The following is a 25,402-nucleotide window of genomic DNA, read 5'->3' as shown; positions in this document are numbered from 1 at the left end:
GTGGGTCCCTTGGAGAAGAACTCTAAAACAACGCAATTAAATCCAATATACTGTACATGTTCGCATTGATCTCATTTATTGTATGTTGTGGATGCCACCTACAGCAGATAAGAATCTGCAAGAAGGAACACGTGGTGATATTGTGTTATCATTTTATTGTGTGTTAGAATGTATTTGAATTATTATTTATGGAATATTGATCCCTTTACTTTGCTTTTCTACGTGCTACATATAAACAGCATCGGGATATGATTTGCTTGGAGTTTTCGAGGATTCAAACGATGCATAGTTTGTTTTTGTGCCTCTCAAGTTAAAGCCGAGCCGTGCCTTTTTTGGGAACGGGAATTATTACATTGTATTAATACCACACAATTACCGAAAAGTTACAAATCATCCAGCCCCACCCTTCTGACACTCCAGATGATGGAAAGGACCGCGTTTGACACTTGCCGACGGCTAGCCTTTGATTTCAGTCAACTCCAGAAATCAAATCCATTTTTCTCTCGTTTTTGAGCCGCCTAGGAAAAAAAAACGGAACTTCCATTTTCCATGCTGTTACAGAATTCCTCGTGTTTCTATTGGCCTGTCTACGCCCGTATTAATGATCCCTTCGCCCCTGGGCACCGTTTATGCAAATATCCTTTGCCCAAATATGGACACTGTGGAATGAAATATGGCTGGAGAAGCGAACATGGAGGAGCGGAGAGAGGCGTTATGAGAGCCGAGCTAAACTTTTTTTTGGGGGGGAAAGTGGATACTGGACAATCCATGCTTGCTTTTTCATTTTTGCAGAGTTGTCTGTTGTTGTTTTTCTGGGCCAAATCCGACGACCGAGAGGAAAGTGTTGTAATGAACTGAAGAGGGATTCTACATATACATATTTTTTGTCCGGATAAGAGAGGACGGGGTGGGAGGGGAGGGTGAGGGGGGGCCGTCTGGCCACTGAGAGAACCCCCTCACCATCACACCGCTATGCCGTGGGTGAGCAGCAGCAAGCGAAGAGTGAGCTCGGAGCTGCCGCTGCCCGCTGGCTGGGAGGAAGCAAGAGACTACGATGGCAGAGTCTTCTTCATAGACCACAACACCCGGCAGACCTCGTGGATTGACCCGAGAGACAGGTAATCGAGTCTCTTCAAAGGGCGTGAGGGGGGTGTCCCGGGCTGTGTCTCACTTGAGGTGGGTTTAGGTTTTGGGGGCATCGATGGCGAACAGGAAAGAGGACCCGAGGGGTTGAGGGGCAAAACAGCCATGAGCAACTGGTGGCAAGTCCTGATAACACGTTGGGCTTCCAAAAGATGGGCATGTGGATTGATACTGTACCTGTCATGGAGAATACAAAAGCAGGCGCGATCCACTACCTGTACGTGTTGATGTTAAAACTTTCTGCAGCTTTGATCTTCCTCCCCATACGACACTCGCAGCTATTATTATTATTATTATTTTTATAATTCGAAATAACATGTCAAGTGGAAACTGCGTTTTTGTTTCTCTGTGCAGCCACCCTTCGCTCCTAACACACATACACCATCTAGCTTTCGTGAGATTTAATTTGAATGCCTGGCATTTACTTTAAATGTAAAAATCGGCAGCTACTCCCTGCCAGCCGCGGAGCACCTTTGCTTTTTCGCTGCCGTCCTGTCGCAGTTTACTGAACATCACTTCGGTGATATAGAAACTTGCAAATGGCACTCTGGAATCATTATTTTTGCACATTTACCTTTCCAGGAATTGCAGTATGCAGTTGTTTCTCGGACATTTTGATTTTTCTCGTTCCATCCCCAGTAAACTGGTAGTAGGAAACATACTTCAGGTTTCTAAGCTATAGGCCCTCTAATACAAATACAACCTAATTTGTCTTAAATTGTTTTATTTTTTAAACTTTTTTTTAAATTAAAATGTCTTAAATGACGTCGTAATGATGTTTTTTACAAAGTCGATGTCTTCTGAGAATGACTTGTTTTTGTTCGATGTATATCATAACCGAAACGTTGTTTCGTGGCTTTTGATTTATGATACAATTTTTTAACTGTCTTGCTGTTCTGATTCTGATCTTTATGGGCGATTACTTCTTATACACTTGGAGCAGTTGTTGGAAAATTATTAGGTAGCAGGGCAGCAAACTACTGTAAAATTGGGAAGATGAATTCTCTCGATAGATCTCCATCGAAGAAGTCAATACTTGGAGGCGTGGACGCCGTGTTGCTTATAATATTGTACTGTCCCTCTTTAAAGAGGTGCCTAATGATTACGATGTGATTTGGTAAGGAAAACATAAAAAGCCGTAAAACCCAATCGATTTATCATTGGGAATATAAATATTTCACGGGCCTGAAGACAAAGGATGCTGACAGGAGACTCTAAAATGAATCCTTCTGTCAGTTTTTGTAATCGCTTAATTTATTAACCTTGAAATCGTGCCTTCTATGTGATAACAACTAACAGACCTTCCTCTCTGCATCGTCTCACAACTACCGCATTGAAAGCTCTTAAGAAGTCTATTTCGCTCGAAAATCTTCTGTTTTAGGTGTCTTATTCTGCTATTCTGCTGACAGGCAGGTTTATGTCTTGTTTACATTCTGTAAAGACATTTCTTGCCACATTATTCCTTTTAATTGTAAAACTCTGCTGACATTAGTTCACGTTTATGACCGCAACAGACAACGGCTTATGTTTGTCTTCATAATGATTCGGCAATAAAACAATCTTTGGAGTCTGGGATAAAAGTATCTTTTGACTAGTGAATTTACTTCTTTAGCTTTCCTTATTACATTTCTAATCGGCTCATTTGAAAAGACCAGCTAACTCTTTGAAAGTACAGTAGTGTGGGTCTGGAGATAATTTGTGTGATTAATTAAAGGGCAGTTATATATGGATACAACGTTTTGTGTTCTTTTAATAGATCTTCAGTTGTGACCTCCCTCCCTTATATATTTTAAGAAAAGTCTGACTACAAATGGTAAAATTCCTTGAACTCCAGCTCCCAGAATTCCTTTCTAAAAATGTAAGGAATGCTACAAAGCCCAGTGGAAACACTAAGAGGACATCTATAGTTGGAGCTATATTTTGAAGACGTCTTTATGTGGTTAGATTTTGTCAGCATGCAAACTTGAAGAACTATGTTGCACATGACTTAGTGTGTTTTAAACGTATTGGTTTGTGATGTGGTTACTGTGAAGTCAATCAATGGTGTGTACAGTACATCACAGAAAGAAAAATGCTTTTGATATTTAGTGACCAGCAATAAATCTTGTCGTCTTGTAAATTTACTTGGAGTCTGGTTTTGTTTCTAAATGCATTAATTTGTTGAGAAATGGTTTAAAGTTTGAATGGTGAACTACTGTCGGCAAATTATAGCTTGAAAAGCAAAATATGGTAATATAAATACAAGTATTTTTATATTTGTTGTATTTTTTCAGAAAATCCATTTTACATTATGTGAATTCAACAGATTGGTTATGTGAAACTATGTACAGTAAAGGGATTATTCAAAACAGAAATTTTAATTTATTTTGTGATTGATTGTAAAATTGTGGAGGCAGTTGAAGCAGGAGGCAGGAGGCTGTTTCTAGCACATGTAGTTCAGTAATTCCATGTGTTCTTGTGCATTGCTTTGAAACAAGGTTACAGGTTGTTGTAAGAAAAAAAAACAGAACTATAATAATAAAATTATGTGAAATGAGATGGTAAAGAATTTGAAATCCTCATCATTATCATCATATCAGATAGTTCGCGTGAGAAGAAAGGGCATGATCTGAATTTGTTCAACATCTTGGATGTCCTGTTTCTTGCTCAGAGTACCAGCCTTTTTTTGCACCACAGAAGCACACAGGGAAAAAACACCTTTGTGAACAAGATAGAGAGCTTCAGTATAACGAAGCAGTGTACATAAAAATGTGTCGTTGCATTGTGCGCGTATGGCAAAGATGTACAGTACCTTCAAGATAGGAATGTCATCCAAAGGAAACCATTATCTTTTTAAAATGCACTTTGAACAAAATATTGAATTATTATCAGTAATGAGGACTGAGGACTATAAACTGCCTGTGGACTACATTGCTTGTGTTTGGTTACAGAACAGGGATTAGCTGGAACTGGATATTTGCTGATTTGGGGGAAAAAAACTCACAACTGCCTCCGTGTTCCCTCTCTCTGCACATGTGGATCCTGGCCTGTCTTGCTATCATGTACGGTCTATGGAGCTCTCATAGAGACTCATGGTGCCAGAGGAGGGACAGAAGAGGCTCAGAGTATGGCTCCTGTCAGGACCTTGTTTTCAAATTCCATCCGCTTAAAAGGAAAGAAAAAGAGAAGTCTGAAAAAATCCAAAATAAAAATCTGTGCACATAAAAGGCTAAGGCAAAAAAAAAAAGAATTAAGGAGCTATCTCAGAATTAACAGCACCTTTTTTCTTTATATGTTTTTCTGAAAGCTGTAACGGAATAGAGTGATGTGCAGGTCGTAGGTTGTCTCTGGGTACTATAGGTATTCGGTACCAATGTTACATCTTAAAAGTGGGAGTATTCAGTCATTTAGTTAACATTAACAGTAATGATTTAGTGTCCCTAATAAGTATGTGTTGGTGTTCATGTAGAAAAGTCTATAAATGTTTTCCACAGGTTTTTTAAATGTATTTATTCAATTGGATTGTACCAGAACCATTGCAATCTATGTTTTTCATGTATTTCTAGTCAGACGTTCTGAGGAAAAAGCTCTTTGAAATGTTGCAAAGGAACAAGTAAAGGTTTGCTCCATGCTGAAAAGAGAAGAAAAGAATCAAGACGTCTCAGCTGCGGAGCCTTCTTTGGGTGTCAAGGAAAAGGCTCCTAAGAAGAAGGCACCTAAAAAAGAATTCTCAGAAGAAGACTCCACAGCCAAAACGTTGTTTCTTTTCTTCTATTTTTAGCATGGAATGAACCTTTAGTTGTTCCTTTGTGGCCTGCGCATGCTGACGCAGCTAACTTCTTTGAAACGTTGCTGTGCGATAAGGGAAAAGATGTGAAAAACTGTACAATACTATCCATGTTCCTGTCCTTAAGTTCCTTAAACTTAACTCATAGCATTCCATTTGAAGACAGAAATGCTGCCAAACAGCCACAGGGTTTATTGACTCTCTTTTTGGTGGTAAATTGTGGCCATGGATAGGATTGTATGGGTACTTTCTTATAGGTGGAAAGAGCATGATGCCTTGAAGTTCATTGTCTTCATGTCTGATTAGCAAATTCTGTCGTTTGCTGAACACCAAAATTATGGTTTGTTATTACAACATTAGCTCTGATAATACTTTAGATATCTAGAAGATTTTTTTTTAAAGTGTGTGAAAAACATGATGTGTTAAAGCAAAACCGGAACAGTGTGTGTTGCTGTCTAGATTTCCCTCCTGGCTGAATGTTAAGTTCTCATTTTTGCTTACATGATCGTATTTACACTTACCAGCAAGTCGGCACAGTGTACTGTATACCAGGCATTGCGTCACTCGAGTGTGTACTGTAGGTCTGGATTAGCTATGGATGAGATAACGCTCTATGGCCTCTCTTAGATTTCTTTGCAGAGATTTTGTGCCTTGGCTTTATTTTCAGAAAGATTATCTTGGTTTTAATAGTCACCTACGTTTTGGAAGTAGAAAGACATGCTTATATGGAGAATTTTATAAGTGTGAGGATTCATATGTAGGCTCTGTTGCAAATAAATGGACATGTCTGGGCTACAAAGGTGTTTGTTCTTCGGCATGAGTGATAGAGTTACAGAAAAACGCTTTAAATGCAGAGCAAAAAAATATATTTTTTTCACAGCAGTCAGCAGTCAAAGGCAAGGCTGCCACTGCTAGGAGGAAGGACTTGTTTGAACAGCGTGCACTGGGTGACAGCTTGTAGAGGAAAGTATAACGCAAATGTGAACGTGCTGCACAGACACCTGGGAAGCTACTTTAACGTGTATGTGAAGTATGGGAACAGTGTCAGCAGTGACAGCAGACCAACTTTATGCCCTTCTGAGTCTACTTTTGAAATTGCCGGTGGAGTAGAATGAAAGAGTCACAAGGCCTTTCTTCTGTTCTTACTGGAGACTGTCTTGATATTGTAGTAATTCAGACCCATGCTCACACCTGGAAGTTACAGAGCACAGCTTACACATTCTGATTCGGGGGAAGCTATTTTTTTTTCAAAGTTGTTATAAAAAAAGGCTAGAGACAAGAAGAAATCATTTAGCCATCCTACCCCTCCAGTTCCTTGTGTGTTAATTACCCCACCAATAGTGTGATTAGAGATTAAGAACTGCATATAACACTTTGTGCAAAGGCATGACTCTATTTTTCAGTCCTTAAATTCATTGCTCTTGTAATTTTCTTTTATTGCCCTGGTAAGGAAATAAATGTCTGGGTTGAATTTGTCGGTAGTTTTTTTTTTTGTCGCTTTAGAAACTTTAGAGTTCCCTGAAGTCTTCTTTTTGGCTCATTATGGAAAATGCATTTGGTCCCTTAAATGCATCTGCTTTTGACTGGCACTCCAGTTTTATGTATTTATGGATGCTCCTCCTTCTGTCTTTCTGAGTCTTTCTGTTACTATATTGTCCTCGCTGCAACACTCAGCGAAGATTTCTGTATGTGGTCAGATTCGTGCTTTGTACAGTTCCTCATGGCCTTCCTTGAGTTAAGTTCAGCTGTTTTTCCTTTGTATCCTGCTGTTATGTTAGCATTTTTGTATGGCCTCTCCACTCTAGGTTTGTTGACTGAATAGTTAACAAAAACATCTACAGATCTACATCTGTAGATTGTATTCGTAACTGGTGACCTGCTTCAGGTTCTCTCCTTCCATTTGACCATTTTTGCTGTACTGTAATTTTCTCACGTGGCATTTAGCCTGCCACTTCGTAGTTATCTCCCTGTCCTTCTGTGTTATCTTTAAATCTGTTTGGATTTCCATTGTTGCTGTGAGTGTAGCCCTTCATTATTTGGCTTAATATCAGAGTTCAGGTCATTTACATAGTTGAGAATCTTCAGCAGAAGCTGATATTGATCCCTTTGGGAATGTATTGAGTCCCACAGTCCAGAATTAAGCTATGAACACGTTTTTCCTTTCACATGCTACATTGAAAATCCTGAAGGAAGGCAAGAGATTCTGGTCTTTTCCCTTAAAATTTGTTTCCCTCACTCCCCCCCCCACACCTACCCTACAGTTTTTTCTACTCATTGGAACACCCTGTTCCCCAGAAAGCCTCTCCTTCCAAGATCGGACCCTTATGTGTTTTCGTTGAGCTCACTTCTGTCCCTTGGTGGGACTGTTGGTGGGCACTGGAATCAACATTGATGAGATATTTACCAATACAAGTACTACTCTGTGCCCTAACTAATTTAAGTTTTAGAATTAGGGTTTCATATGGTACCTAAGGCCTAGCACTCACAGAGTCTAACCCCAGGTTACCTTAAGGACTTGTTGCATGAGTATAGTCCAACAATTAGCCTAAACTGTAATTGGCTGTTTAAGATTCGGGGTCCCGTGTATTTAGGGGTGGTAGCTGTCTTTTTACTTTGCCTTTAATGTATGATTTTATTTTATTCCTGGCTTTAGTTGTTCATTTAAGTGGGATCTGTTTCTGCGATGTTTGAATAGTCACAAGATCAAAGTCGAAACACTGTTATTACCTTGTCACTTTTTAGACACATTTAATATTTTCATCTTCAATGAAATCTAGCAGACTGAATAGGCAAGGTCTTTCTCCTCTAAATACTTGCCTACCACCTCCTATAATAATTTAGCTTTGTAATAAATCCTCCAACCTAGCTCTTAATAAATACTGCATAGTTTGGGAATAAATTTAAGTCTGACTGACCTATGCTCATGTGTAATACTGATTTTTTTCTTCAGCAGAAAATTTTCATTGGCACCAGATTTTTCAGTAGTTTAATTTTGACAAAACAAGCCACAATGAATATAAAGGGACAGCGTGTATAGTATTTTAGTGTTTGCCACCTGCGAGGAATGAACCAGGAAGGCAGCTCCAAGGGTAAAGTTGGAGTGAAGGGGGCGTGGTTAGAAAAGATGTGGACAGAGTTGTGGGCAGCCTGAAGATTTAGTCCAGCCTGCAAGTATATGCAGGAGAATGGAAGTCTGAATTTGATCTCCCAAACTTCCATTTAACCACACCATTATTCCATTCAGTTATTCCTTTATTTAAGAAAGGTCTCATTTGCAATGGCAAGTTGGAGTGTACTCCTTTACACAGCAGGGCACTTACAGAAGAAATCTGAGGTCAGTAATTCACTCAAGGATACAACAGAAACTACTTCCTAGGACTTGAACTTGGAATCCCCTAGTCCAGGGTCTAGAGTGCCAAACCACTGCTCCATGCTGGTGATGCTGATACGTGTCTCTAGTGCCAGGTTAGTGCACAATTATCCTTGAGTTCGAGCCATTCAGATACTGAATCCTTCTGCTGAATTTGATTGCTGGTTTTAAGATTTTGTGACTACTTGTATCTTGCCTTTTGACAATACTTTACTTGCCTAAAGAGCATATCCCCAGCTCTTGAGCTGCACAAATTGCATTAACTCTAACACAGTTTTTCACTAATGCTTTTTGTTTCTGACTTGTTTCTAGCTTCTTTTAGCGTTTCGTTTCTAACTTTTCTGAAGTGAGGACATTATTATCTTCTGTCCTAATTTTTTTTTATTTTGCAAAATGGATAGAAATACAAAAATATGTATTTCTAAAATACAGTCACGGAACTGTATAGTACTGTATGTGCACCCTTCCTGATTTCCACTGGTTTCTATATATTTCGACTATGTAGAGTGAAATGAAATAAATTTTCAAGGTACCGTAAAATGCCATCAGCTTATTAAAATACTTGACGTACTGAGGTACTTACATAAACATCTTATTTTCTGAAGATGATTAACACTAAACATCTAAGAGGGGAAAACTGTAGGTAAAACTATGGTCAGAATGCATGTATGTAGCCTGTATAACATCCGCAAGTATGAACGTCACTAGGAATGAATTCTGATTAACTTTGGGAAAAGAATTTGCTCAGTTCCCAGAACATGTTTACAAAGTGTCAATTTTCTGAGCATCTCAGGTTCTTACAAGAAAGGACAATAACTTGCACTATGGGAAAATGATCAGGTGTGACCCAGTTCTGTTGCTAAGCAGAATGAACAAATGGGTGGCAGAGGTGCCTCTCGACGGCCCAGAATGAGGGTTTCTGTTGTTTTTTTTCTGTTTTCAGAATGAGTGGTATGTCAGGCATGCCTGCACCAACACCCTCAGGCTCTGCCTTTCTGCGGCCCCAGACGTAGCTGGTGCGCAGACAGTGTTCCCACGTGTCGCCCTGGTGCCCCCCAGAACCTGGCAGCCCTCTTTATGGGCTCTGTTATGCAATGGCCACGCTGGGGCCGACCCTGTGGAAAAGGAGGCTTTCATACGCCGTCGCGGAACAAACTCAATTATACTGGAGGGAATGAGCTGTGTTAAAAAAAGCCCAGAGGTCATTCACAAGCACTGGACCATCCGTTATTCTGCTTTGTGTTGTTTTTTTAATGTATTCTTTTTAAACGGATAGGTTGTGAACATGTTATTGTTTCCATTTTTTTGTGTGTGTGGAGTCATGTCTGTATCTCACTAGACAATCATTTACTTGATGTCCGTGTCATTGTTTCGGCCTTTTTTTTTCCACTGCTGTTCTCAAGCCTAGGACAGAGCAACCGTCCTCTTGCTTTTACAGTACGAACTGAAATTTTGCCAATGCAAAAAAAATTTTGGTACACCTTATGGAACCATTAGTCAAAATCGTCTTTTAACTTCAGATTCCTAAAGGAAAGCTAAATAAGTTGTTTTTATTCTTTTGGGGAAAAATAAAATAATATTTTTGGAGTAAAAAATTGCACATTAAATCCAGAACCGGTAGGTTTTGCCTGTAGATAGGTTTGACAGTGGATTTAACTACAGGAGCCTCTTTTACTAAAATCAGGCTAACAAGGAGCAGATTATTTATTCCAGATTATTTATTTATAAGAAAGCATAAGTAAAAACTGTGTAGAATACCTATACTATAGTTAACAATGGCGTGCGTGGCAGAATAAAAAGATGAATATAGCTGTTCCTGCCCTGAACTGTTTTCCTGTGCTGTGGGCAAAAGTCTGTTGCTGACCACCCCCACAGTCCCGCAGTCAGAGCTCTGAGAGCCAGAGGGTGAGGCACATCAGGGCGACTCATTCCTGCAGTGCAGGAAGTAACTAGGGCACAGGAAGTGAGGCGTTTCTACTTCCACTCTCCATCTTGTGGCAGGATGAACGGGCCTTAAGGGAACGCTTCTGTATTATACTAGACTGTTTGCCTTTTTACTGTAACACCGTCTTTCTTTTCTGCCTTTGTGCCAGATGGATAGTGGCTAAACCCTTCTAGATTATAGTTCTGTTATTCTGTTACATTTTCTCCTATATGGGCACCATGCTTCGTCAAGGGTCTTCATGATGAAAAGTTGCAATTTATCATTGGGTCACAGCTGTAATAAAGCAAATGGTTTTCATCCTTCAGTGTTTTTCTTTTTTTTTAATCTCTGTTTATGATCCTAGGAAAAGAAATGTGCTACTTTTTTAATGCCTCTCATGACTGTTTTATATTTAACTAAACTGAAATCGCAGCCTTTTCCCCTTAAAAAGAGGAATAACGTTTTATGTGAAAGCATGGGCTTTCATGTCTCCTACACATTTGTTTTTATTCCAAGAAAGTTATCTGCACAGTTTTATCAAAGAGGCGCAAACAGAATCCATTACAATAGCCGTAGCAGAGAACTTTTTACAAAGGTTTCACGCCTCGGTGGTCACGGCCAATGTACCGCTAAGTACCAGTGAATAACACAACTCTTGAAAGACACCCCGCTTCTTAAAGCAAATTGCAGTCTTGTAGAAGTGGCAGATCCTTTTATTTTTCCTTGCTTTGTTTCATTTCTGAGGTTTAAAGATCGGGTATTTACATAGTGGAATGGAATGCTGACAACCAAGATGCCTTTCTCATATGCCTTGGAGGAATCTAAATCTGCATCACTACAGCACTCAGACAGACATACCACACATTAGTGTTCTGCACTGCTTATAGTCAACCTATTTCCATAAGATGCTAAACATAATAGAAGGAGGGTATGTCATTGCATTGATGCTGCTAGTGAAATGCACAGCTGTTTCTGCTTTGCAGTGAAGCACTATACCACCCTTTGGAGATGCACATATATGAGATTCCTCTTAAAGTTGTCTTCTAATTCTTTTTTAACCCAGAACGGAATTTTTAGACAAACACTTGTGGCATTTGTTTCTTGACACACACTTTTAGACCCTGCAAAGCAGCAGCTTCAGAGCCCTGGTATTAGCAGGAAAGAAGAGTTATTTGTGGTGCATATTTAAGTTAAAAGTGGTCTATATGGCATTTGTTTTTTTTTTTCGGATTGTAAGCCCTGATCTGGTGATGTCTGTCTCTGTCTTGATTTAACATGAGACTTCCAATGTGCTGGATCGAGGACATATACGGTACTTGCTCTTGTAAAAGTATTTTCTTAACACAATAACGTCCAGTGAGCGTACAGTACGTTGCGAATGCCTGCACTGAAACTATGCACCAGGTAAACAGTTAGAGTTACAGAGTTGCACTTATAGATTAATACCAATGTCATCTGGGGGACAGATGTCAGTCTTAAAAAAACAACAGAGAACTTTGACAATGCACATGTTCTTAAGGAGTAATAGGACACATGCCATCAAAATGCCATGCTATTGTAAGAAATTGCTCCATGCTAAGAATGACCGTGCTCTAAACTTATTCCCCGACATATTTCCTCTCTGGGTCTTTGTTTTATAGGATTTTCTGTTTCTGTTATACTGTGAGAAAAGCATGGTTTTAAAATAAACCTGTCCTCAAGGGATGGCCACTTTTACAGTTGCCTATTAAGAATGTTCTGGTGCTTCAATGGAGTGCACAATCTTTGGTGCCTTGTCTACTGTATATGGAAAACAAGTTTTTAATTAGGCTACGTGTCACAATTTGCACGTTTGTTTTTTAAATTTGTGAAAATTAAATTCAAGAATTCTACTTGAGTGTACAATAATTCTTTTTATGTGAAAAATTCAAAGACGTCATTCACACAGTATGAAAATAAATATTTTTAGTGTAAAGGTAAGGTAACTTTTAGGGAAAAAAATGTGGGTTAATTTTCCTACATTCCGTAGATTGTTAATTGTTTAGAAGTGGTCTGTGAAACTGTCAGATCACCCAGTCCCTCAAAACCTGGACTGTGGAATATGCACCTTTCCAGAACTTGTTTTACGGGAAGGAATATTTCTGTTCCATGTGCTCATGCCGAGTTTGTTTAGAGTTACACACGAACTTGCAGTCGTGCAAGTCTTGAAAATGAACACTCTGAGATTTATATTGTCGAAAAAAGGAGTTTATTGGCTTGGAAACAGCTTACCTAGACAATACATAATAGATACATAACTCACTAAAAAAAAATTAAGTTTGAGCTCACATTGTAGGGGAATGTAAGTTTCCACGGTAACAAAACGCAGAATGAACACAGTAGACTTTTATCAAATAAAGGCCGTCTTATAAAATTATATAGAGCTGGTTGAATAACATGAAAGGCAACAGCAGCCTCAACACCTTTTTAGATTTATTAGCTTTTTTTTATACAGCTGTCAAACTTGAGGCCTGTTACTAAACATAAAGTGGTCGACCAGGAAAGTAAAGAACTGTATCTAGAGCATTAAAGAAACACTGTCTCTTGGGTATCGTACCGTTATTAAGTTTAATTAGGAATATTATTTTTAAGGGGACATTCCTGACAAGGAATGGAGAAACTGTTGGCTGTACCGTCTTAATCAGCACTTGGAATGCTGCTCCGGCCTTTGTTGTAAGCAGGGACCAATATTAGAGGTGCTATGGTGATACTTAGCACAAGTCTGCCGTCTTGGACTCATATTTCACACGCCTCAGAGAGCTCTCCCGACGTGCTCATTGAGCCACGAAATCAATTCCAGACAAAATGGCTATTGCAAATTTGATCGAAGTATTTATAAAGATCATACTGCACGGTTGGAAGGAATAGCTCTGCAGGCAATTGAACTGATGGAGTAGTCAAAAATGAGGCTTGGGATATTCTCAGGCATTTAAAGAAACGATATGAATGGACAAAGTGACTGAGGCAGATCTGTGCTACTGTGCAATAGATATGGACGGCTCTTGTAGGACAATACAGTACTTTATTAGACCTTGCCCACTTGTGCTTACTTACTGCTATGTCTAGTATAGGTAGAAGCCCTGATGAGCACGAACCGTAGATCCTGTGTTATACTTTCTGCGTAACTTCACCCCAGTGCTTTACAGTGTGCCAAATTCTTTTCAAATCTGCAATGTGTGTTTCTTGTACACCAGGGGTCTCTAACCCTTGTCCTGGATCTTTTCTCTATGTGTTAGAGGCGAATATCACCACTTTTTTTGTGAAGAACCAAGCCAAGCAAAAGTATTTGTATTTAGTAAGTGGTCAACTAGTCTTATTCCATTGCACATTATTCACACGCCTAGGAGTTTGCTTAGATATCTAAAGAGTTCTAACTTAAATCATTATGTTAAATGCTGACAGAATGTACACACTGTCAGTAAATACTTTTCATTACACAAATTGCAGGTTTTCTGGAAACTCTTATCAGGAGCTAACCATTCAATCCAAAAATAAGACGATGGTGAAATCAAGCTGTTTACCTTAGAATATGAAGTGCTAAAGACTGCACTGTCTTAAACTTAACTTTTTAAGATAAACTCCAAAGAAATGAAAAAAAAAACAACATAAATTCTCTTTTCTCTGTATTCTTATACTTTTGTCATTCGGCCTCTCATGAGTCTCCATTAAGCTTCATTTCCACGTTCATCTCTTCCCCCTCTCCCTTGCTGCCTTCATGTCACATCTCACATATGTGAAACTGCTGTTGTGCATCCAAGGTGGGGAGTGAATTCATATGTAAGTATCCTTTAACCCAGCACCAATGCAGTACTTCCTCAGAACAGTGGCCCTGATTGGTCAGGCTTTGACAGCATTAGTGTAATTTTGGTTTTAAACTACCAGTTGGCAATGAGTCAGAGCAGTGTAGGCATATTGTGAGTCAATGAGGTAATCTGTTCTTTTGTCTTCACCTTATAGACTAACCCTCACAATGTTGGGGTTTCCTTTTGAAGACTCTATTGTGCATTTTATGCGAATTTATGTTTATGAAGATAAGGAATCATTATGGAGCTCTAGTATTTCAATAGACATTGGGCCTGCCTCTCTTTCCCTGTGCTGGGCAACAGCTGAAGGCCCATGTGTGCTAACCTGGACCTCTGCTGCTGGTGTCACTTGAGAAACCTCTCGCTGTCCTGAAACCTTTTCTCCAGTTGACCTGCCTGAGAGAGCCAAACCTCAGAATTAGAAAGGTGATAGTGAAAGTGGATACTCAAAGGTGAGTTTTTTTGACAGGGAAACTCTCTCAAGATTAGTTGTCATGGCACCTTAGTGAATAGAAAATAGAAACAGTAGTATTTGAGCTGGATGGTTTCTCACGTTTGTCATCTTTCCAATATACCATTATGTATGGAGCTATTAAGTCAATGTTTTATATATAATCTAAATATTCAGAGAGACATACCCAGAGCTAGGGTTCAGGAAGTTCTATTTTATTGGTGGGCCTTTCAGGTCAGCTTTCATAAAATACCAGAAATGCCAGGAAAGACCCAACATGAAATTAATAAAAGCAAAAGTGAGCAGTGACACGGTTGGCAAAGCGGAGCTGATTTGCACTCGGTCTTCACATGCTGCGTTTAAGATCTCCAGTTCATATCAGTCGAGTGATAATTCCGCTCCATAGCCTTGCGGGTATGAATTGCTGCAGTATTGTATTTATGACACTTTTGTTGCTGTTTCTCCACAGTCTTGACATATTTGTGCAACGTGTAGAATTTCATTACAGTGTTCAGTCCAGCGGAGGCTGGACAAAGATGGCAAAAGATACGTCTGTAAACCATTAGCCTCTGCCCTGATTTCTGCCAGTGCACATTTATTATACATTGTGGTTTCATCAGGAGTTCTTTAAGCCCCCTGAATTAATACGATATGTGCTAAAATGTCCTTTATAATCCTGCGTGAGGGTGTGCGCGTGGTATTTGTTAGATAGTGCTGGAACCGCTGTCTGCTCTCTGTGGGAATGAAAGGTCTGCTGTGGTGCCTCCCGAGATGACACTTGGCAAGCCTGCAGCTGCTGTCACAAGACTCCAGGAGCAGCAGCAGCAAAACATTCGGAAGGGTCCCCACCCCCCCCACCCCACCCCCCCCCCCGTTTCAGCCAGATTCTTCTTTTTTTCCTGGGAGGCTAGGGGATGCGCTGAGAAACATCTGGTAACTTTCAGGCCACGCTGGTGCCCCTCGAAAATTTCTCGGGTGTGCTTTCTCCAGTGCAACAATAGACAGTCCAGTGGAAATGGACTGTATTCTTCTGTCGAGCCCCGTGGAGGAAGTGTTGTTTTTTTTCACCGAGTCGCTCAGTCTCCTTCCTCACTGGAATGTGGTGTAGACCCCCCTCCATCCCCCTTCAGAGTGCTTATTGAAGCCTTGGCGTCCTCATGCACCCTGCACATTCTGTGCATGCCACTGTCTGAGGGGCTAACATGCACGTTCCACTCCTGTGCCTTGTATTTGAAGTGATTAATGGGCCTTGACTTGCAATAATGGACGCTGAGACTTGTGTTGCTGTCAACAGGGGATTTGGGTAGCAGTGGATCAGCTAACACTTTGCCATGTTCAAATACTTAACATAATCATTAACTAGTGATTGGCAGCATTGCTGAGGACACCATCACACTTGAGTTCAGAGTTGCCTCTTTGCTAGAAAGGAAAGAATTATCTTGAATTTGGTGTTTGTTGATACTATCAGACCAGGAGTGATAGTACTGTAGAGTATGTAACCCCATAAATCTATTTTTTTAAATACCCGATTTGAGTTGTTCCAAAATCTTATTGTGCTTTGAAGAAAAATTGATTTTTGAAGTTCTTCCATTGGTCATTCTGAAGGGATTATCGATCACTTTCAGTATCTTCAGTGTGTACTGCAACACATGAGCACAATACGTTTGTGGAAGGATCGCCGGTCGGCTTTAGTTTTTCCTAAAGGGAATGAAATAATACTTATGTTTATCACTGTAAAAACCCGTAACAGTTCTTGCTTCACATGCTTAAATAATTCAGAATGGTTCAATTCAGTAGTCAATCATTATTCCCCCAGGACAGAAAGTGGAGAATTGTGTTCGTGGGAAGCCTATCTGAGTGTCAGGACAGTAAAGGGAAACCACCTGCCCACAGTCTGTCCTGCTGGTCACTGGTCCCCTAATTGAATGCAGATATCTGCAGTACCAGTCTTGGGGCTAAACTGATATGTCAAGACCTGACAGGATAAAAATGATCCCATAAAGATGTTTAATGTTTTTTTTTAGTTGAGTATAACCTTGAGAAGGTCACAAGATGCCACTTATGTCTTTCTCACTTCTCTCTTTCATGGGCATTGTGAGAACAATAAACCCCAATGTTTAAGATATTGGTTCAGACAGTATACCTCACAGAATATTGTCATTGTAAAAGATGAATGCAACGATTCTTTGATGTTGTCAAGTGTGTAAAATGGGAAAACCAAAGCTTAATTTACAGAGACAGCTAAAATTAAAATTATTCAGAGACAATAACTGCTCCTTTTGCCTGTACCTTTGATCTCATCTTTCATTGTAGTACAGAACTGTCTTTCTATAGTTCCTATGTCTTCAAAATTGTTTAAATGTTGTCTATATTTTATTTCACATTCAAAAATACGTTATTCCAGGGACACAATTCAGACTCACATTGTCTAGTAATTTGATTCCCTTCAGGAGGGCTTTTTCAAGCAGCAGTCTTATACAAATTATACCAATGACGGAGGTATGCAAGAGATTCACAATTATTTTACCTCCATGCATCTGTGTGTGCTATCTTAATCCAAATAAGGTAATGATTTTGAAACATCCTTTCCATGCAGTTAATTTATGGAACTCTGTGCAGTATGTCTGTCTTTTTTCACTGTTGTACAGAAGAGATGAAATGTGTCCAAACCTTACTCTATTAATTGAGTTACAAACTGTACACTTCAAAGTAAAAAGCAATTTTTCTGACTCTCTGGCTTGCTAGTTATATGACCGCAGGGGTTTAAGTTGAATAGGTTGATTCTTTGAAACAGAATAGGATTTTAAAAGTGCTGTAATACTGAATTAACATATAAAATAAACATTGCACCTTTTCTGAAATGAGCACTGTTGCTTGCCTACACTGCTTGTTTAAAAGTATGTTTTTATTTTAAATGTTCACATTATATGTAATTAGCTACGTGATAGAAGAGCTAACTTATAAATTATGTGTAAAAGCTCATTTTCACACACATGCAGATACAGTTAACGTTGACCAGCTGTTCATTCAGTCTGATCAACAGCAGGAATGGGGAGCAGTGGAGTGATGTTCAGATTGGTCATGAATCACCAATATTCCTTCCAGAAAAATTTTAATACGCCATTGCAAATAAGTTTCCTTCTTCTGAGAGGCTATTTTGAAATCCTTTCCTGCCTTAACATGTCCAGGTGAACATGGATTTTTTTGGTAATCCTACATATGAATTTATATAAAATGAACACTTTTTTCTTTATAAGGGTGTCCATACCTGGTTTTGGAGAGCCAATGTTTCTGCAGACTTTCATTCCAACTCATAATGACCTACATCTGCTTGTTATTGGCTTAATAATCCCAATGTAATCACTTCTTCCAGCTTTTTCGGTTGCTACTGCTTTAAAGAGACTTAGAAAACCTGTAGACACACTGGCCCTCCTGGACCAGGATTGGACAGCTTAATCCTGATAGTGTTTCAGGATCCCTCCTCAGAGTCACCAGTTCATCTGTTCTTTCTTCCTCAGAAGAGATCACTTTATTAGCCATATACAATTTCTTCTATCAGGAATTTGTCTTTTCACATACTCCAGCTTGCTCTCCATGAGACACACAGGTGGGGAGAGAGAAGCTTGGGGTCAGAGCGCAGTGTCAGCCATTTATACAGCGCCCCTGGAGCAGTTGGGGTTAAGGGCCTTGGGGTTATAGGCCCAACGGAGTAGGATTCCTCTGCTGGCCGTGGGATTTGAACCAGCAACCTTCCAGCCGCGGGCGCAGATCCTTAGCCACAGAGCCATCACTCCCATTACCTGATTTCCTTGATTCTTCAGTAAACCAGACTTTAATCTCTCTGAAGTTCATCCCATGAAATATACGATTCTCTCTCATTTATTTGTGTCTGCCCTTCCTCCTTTTCTCCGTGTTCTCATTTTTTCATGGTGATGAAGGGGTTTATCAGAATTATCCCACCATGCTCCAAACTATTTTCAGGGGAGTTAAATATCCACAAATGTTCATTCTGATGGAACATGCAGTCTGTTGTTTGTAGTGATGTTTAAAATGCTGGTGCTTTTCCTGTCAGGGTAACTGTATCACCACAAGTATTTTTAGTATTTTATGCCATTTTGTGGAGTTTAGAAATAATACATTTTAAAGTTTTTTTGCTTTGAGATGAAACCTGGGGTCATTTGCCAGCTAGATTGTATTTTCTAGCCTGATTTCAAAGCCGGGAAAGGCTGTAATTAGTGTTGGTGGACTAGTAGGTGGCTTCCCTCTGAGGCACAATTTCCAAACCAGTGTCCAAGTATGCGATACTGTGCTGCAGGAGGCACCATCCTTCACATGAGAATTTAAGCCAGGTTCCTTTCTAAATATCCCATGACACTGGTCATAAGAGCAGGGATGGTAAACCTAGTGTCCTGAATGAATTCCGCTCTAGTCTTGCACAATCCACAATCAGACCTCCCCAGATTTCCCCCTTATTTCAGTTTGCGTTACAATCTCTCACTTCTCTAGTTGGTCTGCTGTGTTCTGATGCTGCTGGGGTGTAATGTTCTCTATGCATCACCCAAGGCAGCTGCTGCACTGCAGTTGTGGGTGAACTAGGTCTCCTCCTGTATGTAAAGCATTTTGGGGTCCATTGGAATGAATATCATCATATTATTTTTATTGGGATGTGTATATGGTACAATAGTATAACGGGATCTGTATGGCCTCAAAAAAAGGAAAAAGCATGCTGCTGTTAGGTTATCCAGAATTCAGAACTTTAATTTCGCTTTTATTTTTTGTTTCTACAGAATTACCAAACCTTTAACATTTGCTGATTGTGTCGGAGATGAACTGCCGTTAGGCTGGGAGGTTGTGTATGATCCACAGATTGGAGTCTACTACATTGATCACATAAACAGTAAGTCAGCCTTAATGAATCCTTTCTGCTAAAGAACTTCTCATATATGTGCTGAAATGTTGGGTCTGAATTGCCTTTTCTTTTTTTAGCTTCGTTGGACCATTTTGCAGAGCAATTTAAGAAATATGTCAAATAAGGCCAGCCATTTACAGTACATGATGTTTTCTTTTCTTTTTAATTCAGATGTACAGTACTGTAACTGCCCTGACGAGTTTATTTTGGCTTTACTGTTTTGTCTACCTTACTGCAGATTTGAATGAAATCATTTCCAGATTATTGAGTTCTGTATGCTCATTGTCACCCTCTGAACATCACTGAAAGGGTGATGGGGACAATGAGCATACAGAACTCATTTGATCAGGAAAGGGGGTAATTGTATACAGTATTCACTGAGAAGAGACCCTTCCATCCCTTAACTTTCTTGAGAACATTTAACTGCTTTCATATAACACAATGTCCTGGCTGTCAATGTTTATTGACCTGGAGCCAGGATAACAATTTATTTAGAGGTTAAATAAGCCTTCCCCATATTTACTTTGCAATTAAATAGCTGATTATTACAGAATAGCATTTCAATATCTCTGTTAAATCACTGTGCAAACACACTGAGGCTAGCTGAGTTACCCAAGTAAATATTGACTGACTTTCAGGAGTTTGCACACAGAGGTGTTTGCTAAAAATATACAACAACTGGAACATAATTGAAAGGGCTGTTGTAAAGTAAACTCGGCTCTTACCTCCAACCAGAATTTTGTGTCAATTTGTATATTTATGTCTTTGAGGAAAAATACTGTTTAAACAATATATCCCTTGCCAGAATTGGTAGCTTTGAATCTAATTAAACAACATAAGGGCTAAAATTCTTCTGGGCATTAAAAGCTCATTCTGGGATTTTGTAACGCAAAGTTTGAAATACACTTGTCTCTTCCAGAGGTATCTGAGGTATACAATACACAATAAATGTTATTGTATGTATTGTTTAGGATATAAAGGCCTAAATAGTGTATTTATAATCTGAGTATTCTAAATGTATTTTTGGAGCAGGTATGCCTTACTATAAGATGCACTAGAGAAGATTTTCATAATTATTTTATTATTTAAAATATAATATAATGTATAATTGATACAAATATGAAACATTTGTATCAATTTACATTAAAGAAGGAGAGAAACTATGTGACACAATTTGGGACAACAGATTTATTAATACATGTTAAAACCTAATGGGTTTTATTCATATTCATATATTTACTGCCAGAAGAAGAAAACTTGTCTTTGATCCAAAGACAATATCTGACTATTCCTTTGCTTAAAAGAAAGTCTTTGTTTTCTGTGTGCTATACAAATTTATTTCCCTGGTGCTTGAGTCAATGTTTCTGATAATTTATTTGGGGCCTGAATTGTCAATGTTTAAAATAATAATAAGTGTATTTGGCGTCTTAAATTATGCCAGGCAATCCAGTAGCCTGCCACACCTTTGTGACACACTGTGTCCTGTGTGTTGACACTACTGGAAAACTCAAGGGAATGCCAAAGTATTTAAAACTAATCCTTTAAAACCTGGAGTTGTGTAAAACGTTTTTTTCTCTGCAAGCTTCAGATTTCTCATACTTCGGGAGATTTACTGTATATACTCATGTACTCTGTGAAAAGTGCCTTTGTTAATTTTGCAATTGAACACATAAGCTTGACTACTGTATTTGTGAAAAGGTAAAATACATTTAGTGAACATTATTCCTGTGCCTAGAGAAAATTACAAACTTAAAATAAAAAGTGAAAGAAAAACAATATTGCACATGTCTCCAGTAAACTTGAGTCTTGTGGAAGTTTGTATGTTTTCTTATTAGCTTATTAAATTAACTATTTACTGCTCTTGAATTGGAACAGCACATTTTGATTTTTCTTGTGAAAAGATTACTGTCCTCTAAAACCCAGTGATATAGTGGATTTATTTTACTATGGGGGTGCTTTTTTATGTAATGAACACTCAGACTTTACCAATATTTAGCAGTATGTTTGAGCTGATTAACAAATTCAGTACACAGGCTTTAATACTCTGAGTTTTGGAGGTTGAATAGGAAAAAAATATATAACCACTTTATATTTGATTACGTATGGTGCACCTATCTTATGCCTGACCAAAAACAGAGTGTGTATTCAGTCTTAATTTACATTTGAACATATTAATACTGGTTTTGGGAAACTGATGATGAAACAGTTTATTTCTCTTGAGCTGCAATGAATTGTCAATTTAAAATAATTTTTAAAGAACTGGCAGAGCATTGCTCCATTACCACGTGAATACTACATCCTCACTGCTTAGGCCTACATTTACAATCAGCACAGTTACAGTCTATTGCATCTGAAGGTCAGGTGAAGCCTTTTAAACTTTGTCTGTTCCATAATGAATAGTAATAAATAATGAAGTGGTGAGACTCCATGTTTCTTCTGCTCCCACTCACCCCCCTGTGCAGAGACCACCCAGATCGAGAACCCCAGGACGCAATGGCGGCAGGAGCAGGAACGCATGCTGAAGGAGTACCTGGTGGTGGCCCAGGAGGCCCTCAATGCCAAAAAAGAGATCTACATGATCAAGCAGCAGCGCCTGGAGCTGGCCCAGCAGGAGATCCTGCACTTCCACGAGCTCTCCGAGGAGGACAGCCTCTCACACGCCAGCTGTAAGGCGCCCCTCGCCTTGTCCTTGTCCGGGGTTTTGGGGGTTTACTGTGGCAGGAGCAGGCTGAAGTGTTGCAAAGCATGGTGGGAGCCAGTGCTGGTAGAAGCATTGTGACGCATGGAGAGCTAGGGGGAAGCATGACTGAAACAGTGACAAACCAGCGTAGACGAATGGGTGTAATGGCACGATGGCAAAAAGTTGATGTAAAACTTGGCCCTATGCGGTAGCAGGTTAAATATCAAACACGGGGTGTGAGAGAGAGCCGGGTGTACTTGGTCGTAGAATCCAGAATCGTAGTCAAAGGGATGCACAGGTCAGGAAGCCAGAGATTCAAGAGTCGGACAGCAATCAAGTAGACCCAAGGACGTTAACTAGGAGCTCCGCTGGGATGCCCAATGCTGAGCACCGTGGTGCAGAGTTTAACGACAGGAAATTGATTCCAGTTGTCTGATCACGTATACGCATACCTTAACTTTGTGCAACAACCTGAAACTTTCAGGTACCATATATAATATTATTGCTAAACATATGCCATTCTAATCTGCAAGCGACCAGAATATAGAATAAGAATTTTTGTATAAAAGTCCTGTGAATTCTTAAGTATTCTGAGAACCGGGAGGTGTGATGGTGATCGAGGGGTGTGAGTTTCTATGCTGGCATTTGGAAGGGGCTTGTTTCTGATTACGGGGGGCCCTGACAATGGGTTATGTAGATGGAGTTCTCCTTTACTTCCATATTGACCAGCCCCAGTGCTGTCTCTCCGGACCTTCACAGTCCTCACAGTTCTCAATTGTCCCTCCTGTAGCTTGGTCTTTGTCATCTAATTCTTCTCCTAGAGAATCTAGTGGATTAAGCTCTAGAGAAGATATTGAGAACTGAGCAAAAGTTTTTAATGCCTGTGTAACAAAACAGGCACTATTGATAGGCGCTGTACTTGGCAGTTCTGAACACTCCTCTTTATACAGTGCATGATATAATGCCTGTACAGAAAGGTGTTATCTTGATAGGTTTAACATCTTTGCTTACAGTGCAAAAGTGTAAGCATACTTTGCACTTTTGTGTTGTTCTTTAATTTGCCTTGTTAAAAGTGCCTTTTCTCGTGTGTCTTGAAGTGGTATCACAGCTGATAAAAGAGTTAAAAGAAATTTATGGCTAAAAAAGGCCCGTTTGCCATTTGAAGTCTGTGCCTTGCTTTCTTAGAAAACCCATTTTGCGACAAAGAAGTCAATATGCTTGCAGGAATGTGGAGCACGGCCCTTTCCTGGTTTATTGCAACCTGCCTTGTTGAGGCATTCATTTGACAACTCCTTTTCCTGAGAATTACATTGAAACTCTTCCCTCTTCATAAAAAAAATGCCAAAAGAAAGGACAGGCAGCACAGACTGAAGCCCGTGGCCCAGTGAGATTCATAAGAAAACAATGACAAAAGAGTAATCTGGGGATAAAGTATCAGTCCTTTTTGTTGTTGTTTTTGTTGTCACAGAAAGGAGCAGGTTTCGTTGTAGCTGACCCCGTTTTCCTTTTCCTTGCAGCATACTCTGGCTCTTCTTCAAACACAAAGTATGACCCTGACCAAATAAAAGCGGAAATTGCCCGTAGGCGGGATCGGGTAAGTCATTATCACCCCAGAACAATACCTCAGACGTCAGATCCCAGGCCCTCTGCACTGTGCAGGAATGCACTTCCGTTGGGGTGTGGTGACAGATCAGGTGTGGCACCTTGCTCTAAAATAAGGGGAAGCTGTTTGTCTTTCAGAACAGGATAGTGATCAGGCCCAGGCACTTTCAATCTAACTTCTGTTTCAGAACAGCTGACTTGTCAAACCATTTGAAGGCTGGCTGACCTTCTTATCTCCTAATACTGAGAGATAGAAACGTAAAATGAAGGAATATGACTCAGAAATTTTAAATGTGACCGATTTAAAAATCTAATGGCACCATTTTCAAATATCATTAATCACAACAGTTTCCTAGGTGACTTTCACGTCCTGAATGCAAACCCATCAGGGTGTAGAGCTTACAAGCCAAATTGCCTTGTGTTCAGTGTTACAGACATACAGTATGCCTTGACATACATATTATTACATTTCTAAATCATTCAGAATGGAGTTCCTGATAGTAAGGTCCACACACATTATGGGAGAGGAAAATAGCAAAACTGAGGCTAAAGGAACAATATTTAATTTAGGTTGTCTGAAGATTGGTGGGACCTTGGGTGACTGCAATAGTTTGAGGATTGTGAAATGGAAACACATTTACAGTATATTCTATGTATAAAGTGAACCGGGATCTGCTGATTTCTTTTTTCTGCTCACGTGTTATGCGAGATCACATCGGGGGTTTGCAATTGAATAGTCTTGTTATGTGTGAGGAAAAAAGTCCAGTCGATTTCTTTCAGGGCTTTGCGCTTCATGGCTGTGTAGTCGCCGTTGAAGAGAGCTGGGGCCGTAATGGATCTCATTAGGCCCAGCAATGAATGCCATAATTAAGACTGCCAGCCGGTGTAGGGGGCTGCACGCTGCGAGCCATGCTCACCGAGGCTGATTTGTGTTCCCAGCTCTCCAGGCTGAAGCAGGAGCTGGCCCAGATGAAGCAGGAGCTGCAGTACAAGGAAATGGGAGTGGAGACATTGCAAGAGTGAGTGCTGTGCTGGGCGCCTGCAGCCTTCCCTTTACAACCGACCCACTCCCCCCTCCTGCTCCCCCTCCCTCCCCTCTTCAGACTTCCCCACCCTCCCTGTCTCCTTGTCTCTCTGCGTCTGTCCCTCCCACTTCGTCTTCTGCCTTCCACTTTCCTGTCCAGCACACTTTCCCCACTGTCACACCCTGCGTCTAGCTGCCTTCTCTGTGTCCTGTTCTTCCTGCTGATTCCCTCCTTTTCTTCCATGTCTCTCTTTTTATGCACATCTCTTACCTGGGCTCTCATTCTTTCTTTATTTTGTAAAAAAAAAAAAGCACAGATTATTTTCTTTAGCACTCAACTATGTGGAATCATCACTGTTAGTCTGATCCGCTGGTGTTTATACTGGGCAGTTTGTATCAATAGTAGGAGAGATGTTGCACCCACTGACAGCAATCCAAGCACATACTGTAGGTGCCCAGCAAGTTCCCGGAATCACCGTTGCACTTTTTATTCATGTCTTACCTATTCCTTGTGGTGCCTGGCCAGTTTTGTACCATCACCTGTGGAAAACCCCAGCCATCTTATGGCATAGTCAACTTATTGATGTCTTCACTGCAGGTCTCAGACCTCCACTATAAACAAGCATACTTGCTGCCTGGACCACATAGAGACCCAGCTGTATTTTCTTGCTCATTTACCTCTCTTTCTGTCTACTGTATCAGACTGCCGGCC

General features: G+C 40.0%; 1 protein-coding gene across 3 annotated transcripts in view; it reads left to right on the top strand.

Moving 5' to 3' along the window:
• The first annotated feature begins 442 nt into the window (after positions 1 to 442).
• wwc3 (WWC family member 3) overlaps positions 443 to 25,402 on the top strand; it is a 53,126-nt gene continuing 28,166 nt past the window's right edge. The window contains exons 1-5 of one of the 3 annotated variants that reach the window (XM_015363938.2): positions 443 to 1,118; positions 19,263 to 19,372; positions 21,847 to 22,050; positions 23,582 to 23,658; positions 24,606 to 24,685. In XM_015363938.2, coding sequence (XP_015219424.1) covers positions 973 to 1,118; positions 19,263 to 19,372; positions 21,847 to 22,050; positions 23,582 to 23,658; positions 24,606 to 24,685 — 617 coding nt within the window. In that variant the 5' untranslated portion in view covers positions 443 to 972. Of the gene's footprint in view, positions 1,119 to 19,262; positions 19,373 to 21,806; positions 22,051 to 23,581; positions 23,659 to 24,605; positions 24,686 to 25,402 lie in introns of those variants that run through there. The other 2 variants (XM_006639109.3, XM_069178895.1) reach the window with 2 other exon arrangements.

Source organism: Lepisosteus oculatus, chromosome 15 (genome assembly GCF_040954835.1).
Source record: "Lepisosteus oculatus isolate fLepOcu1 chromosome 15, fLepOcu1.hap2, whole genome shotgun sequence".
Taxonomy (NCBI): Eukaryota; Metazoa; Chordata; class Actinopteri; order Semionotiformes; family Lepisosteidae; genus Lepisosteus; species Lepisosteus oculatus.
Note: the sequence above shows the minus strand (reverse complement) of the source record. Positions and strands in the feature narration are given on the sequence as shown.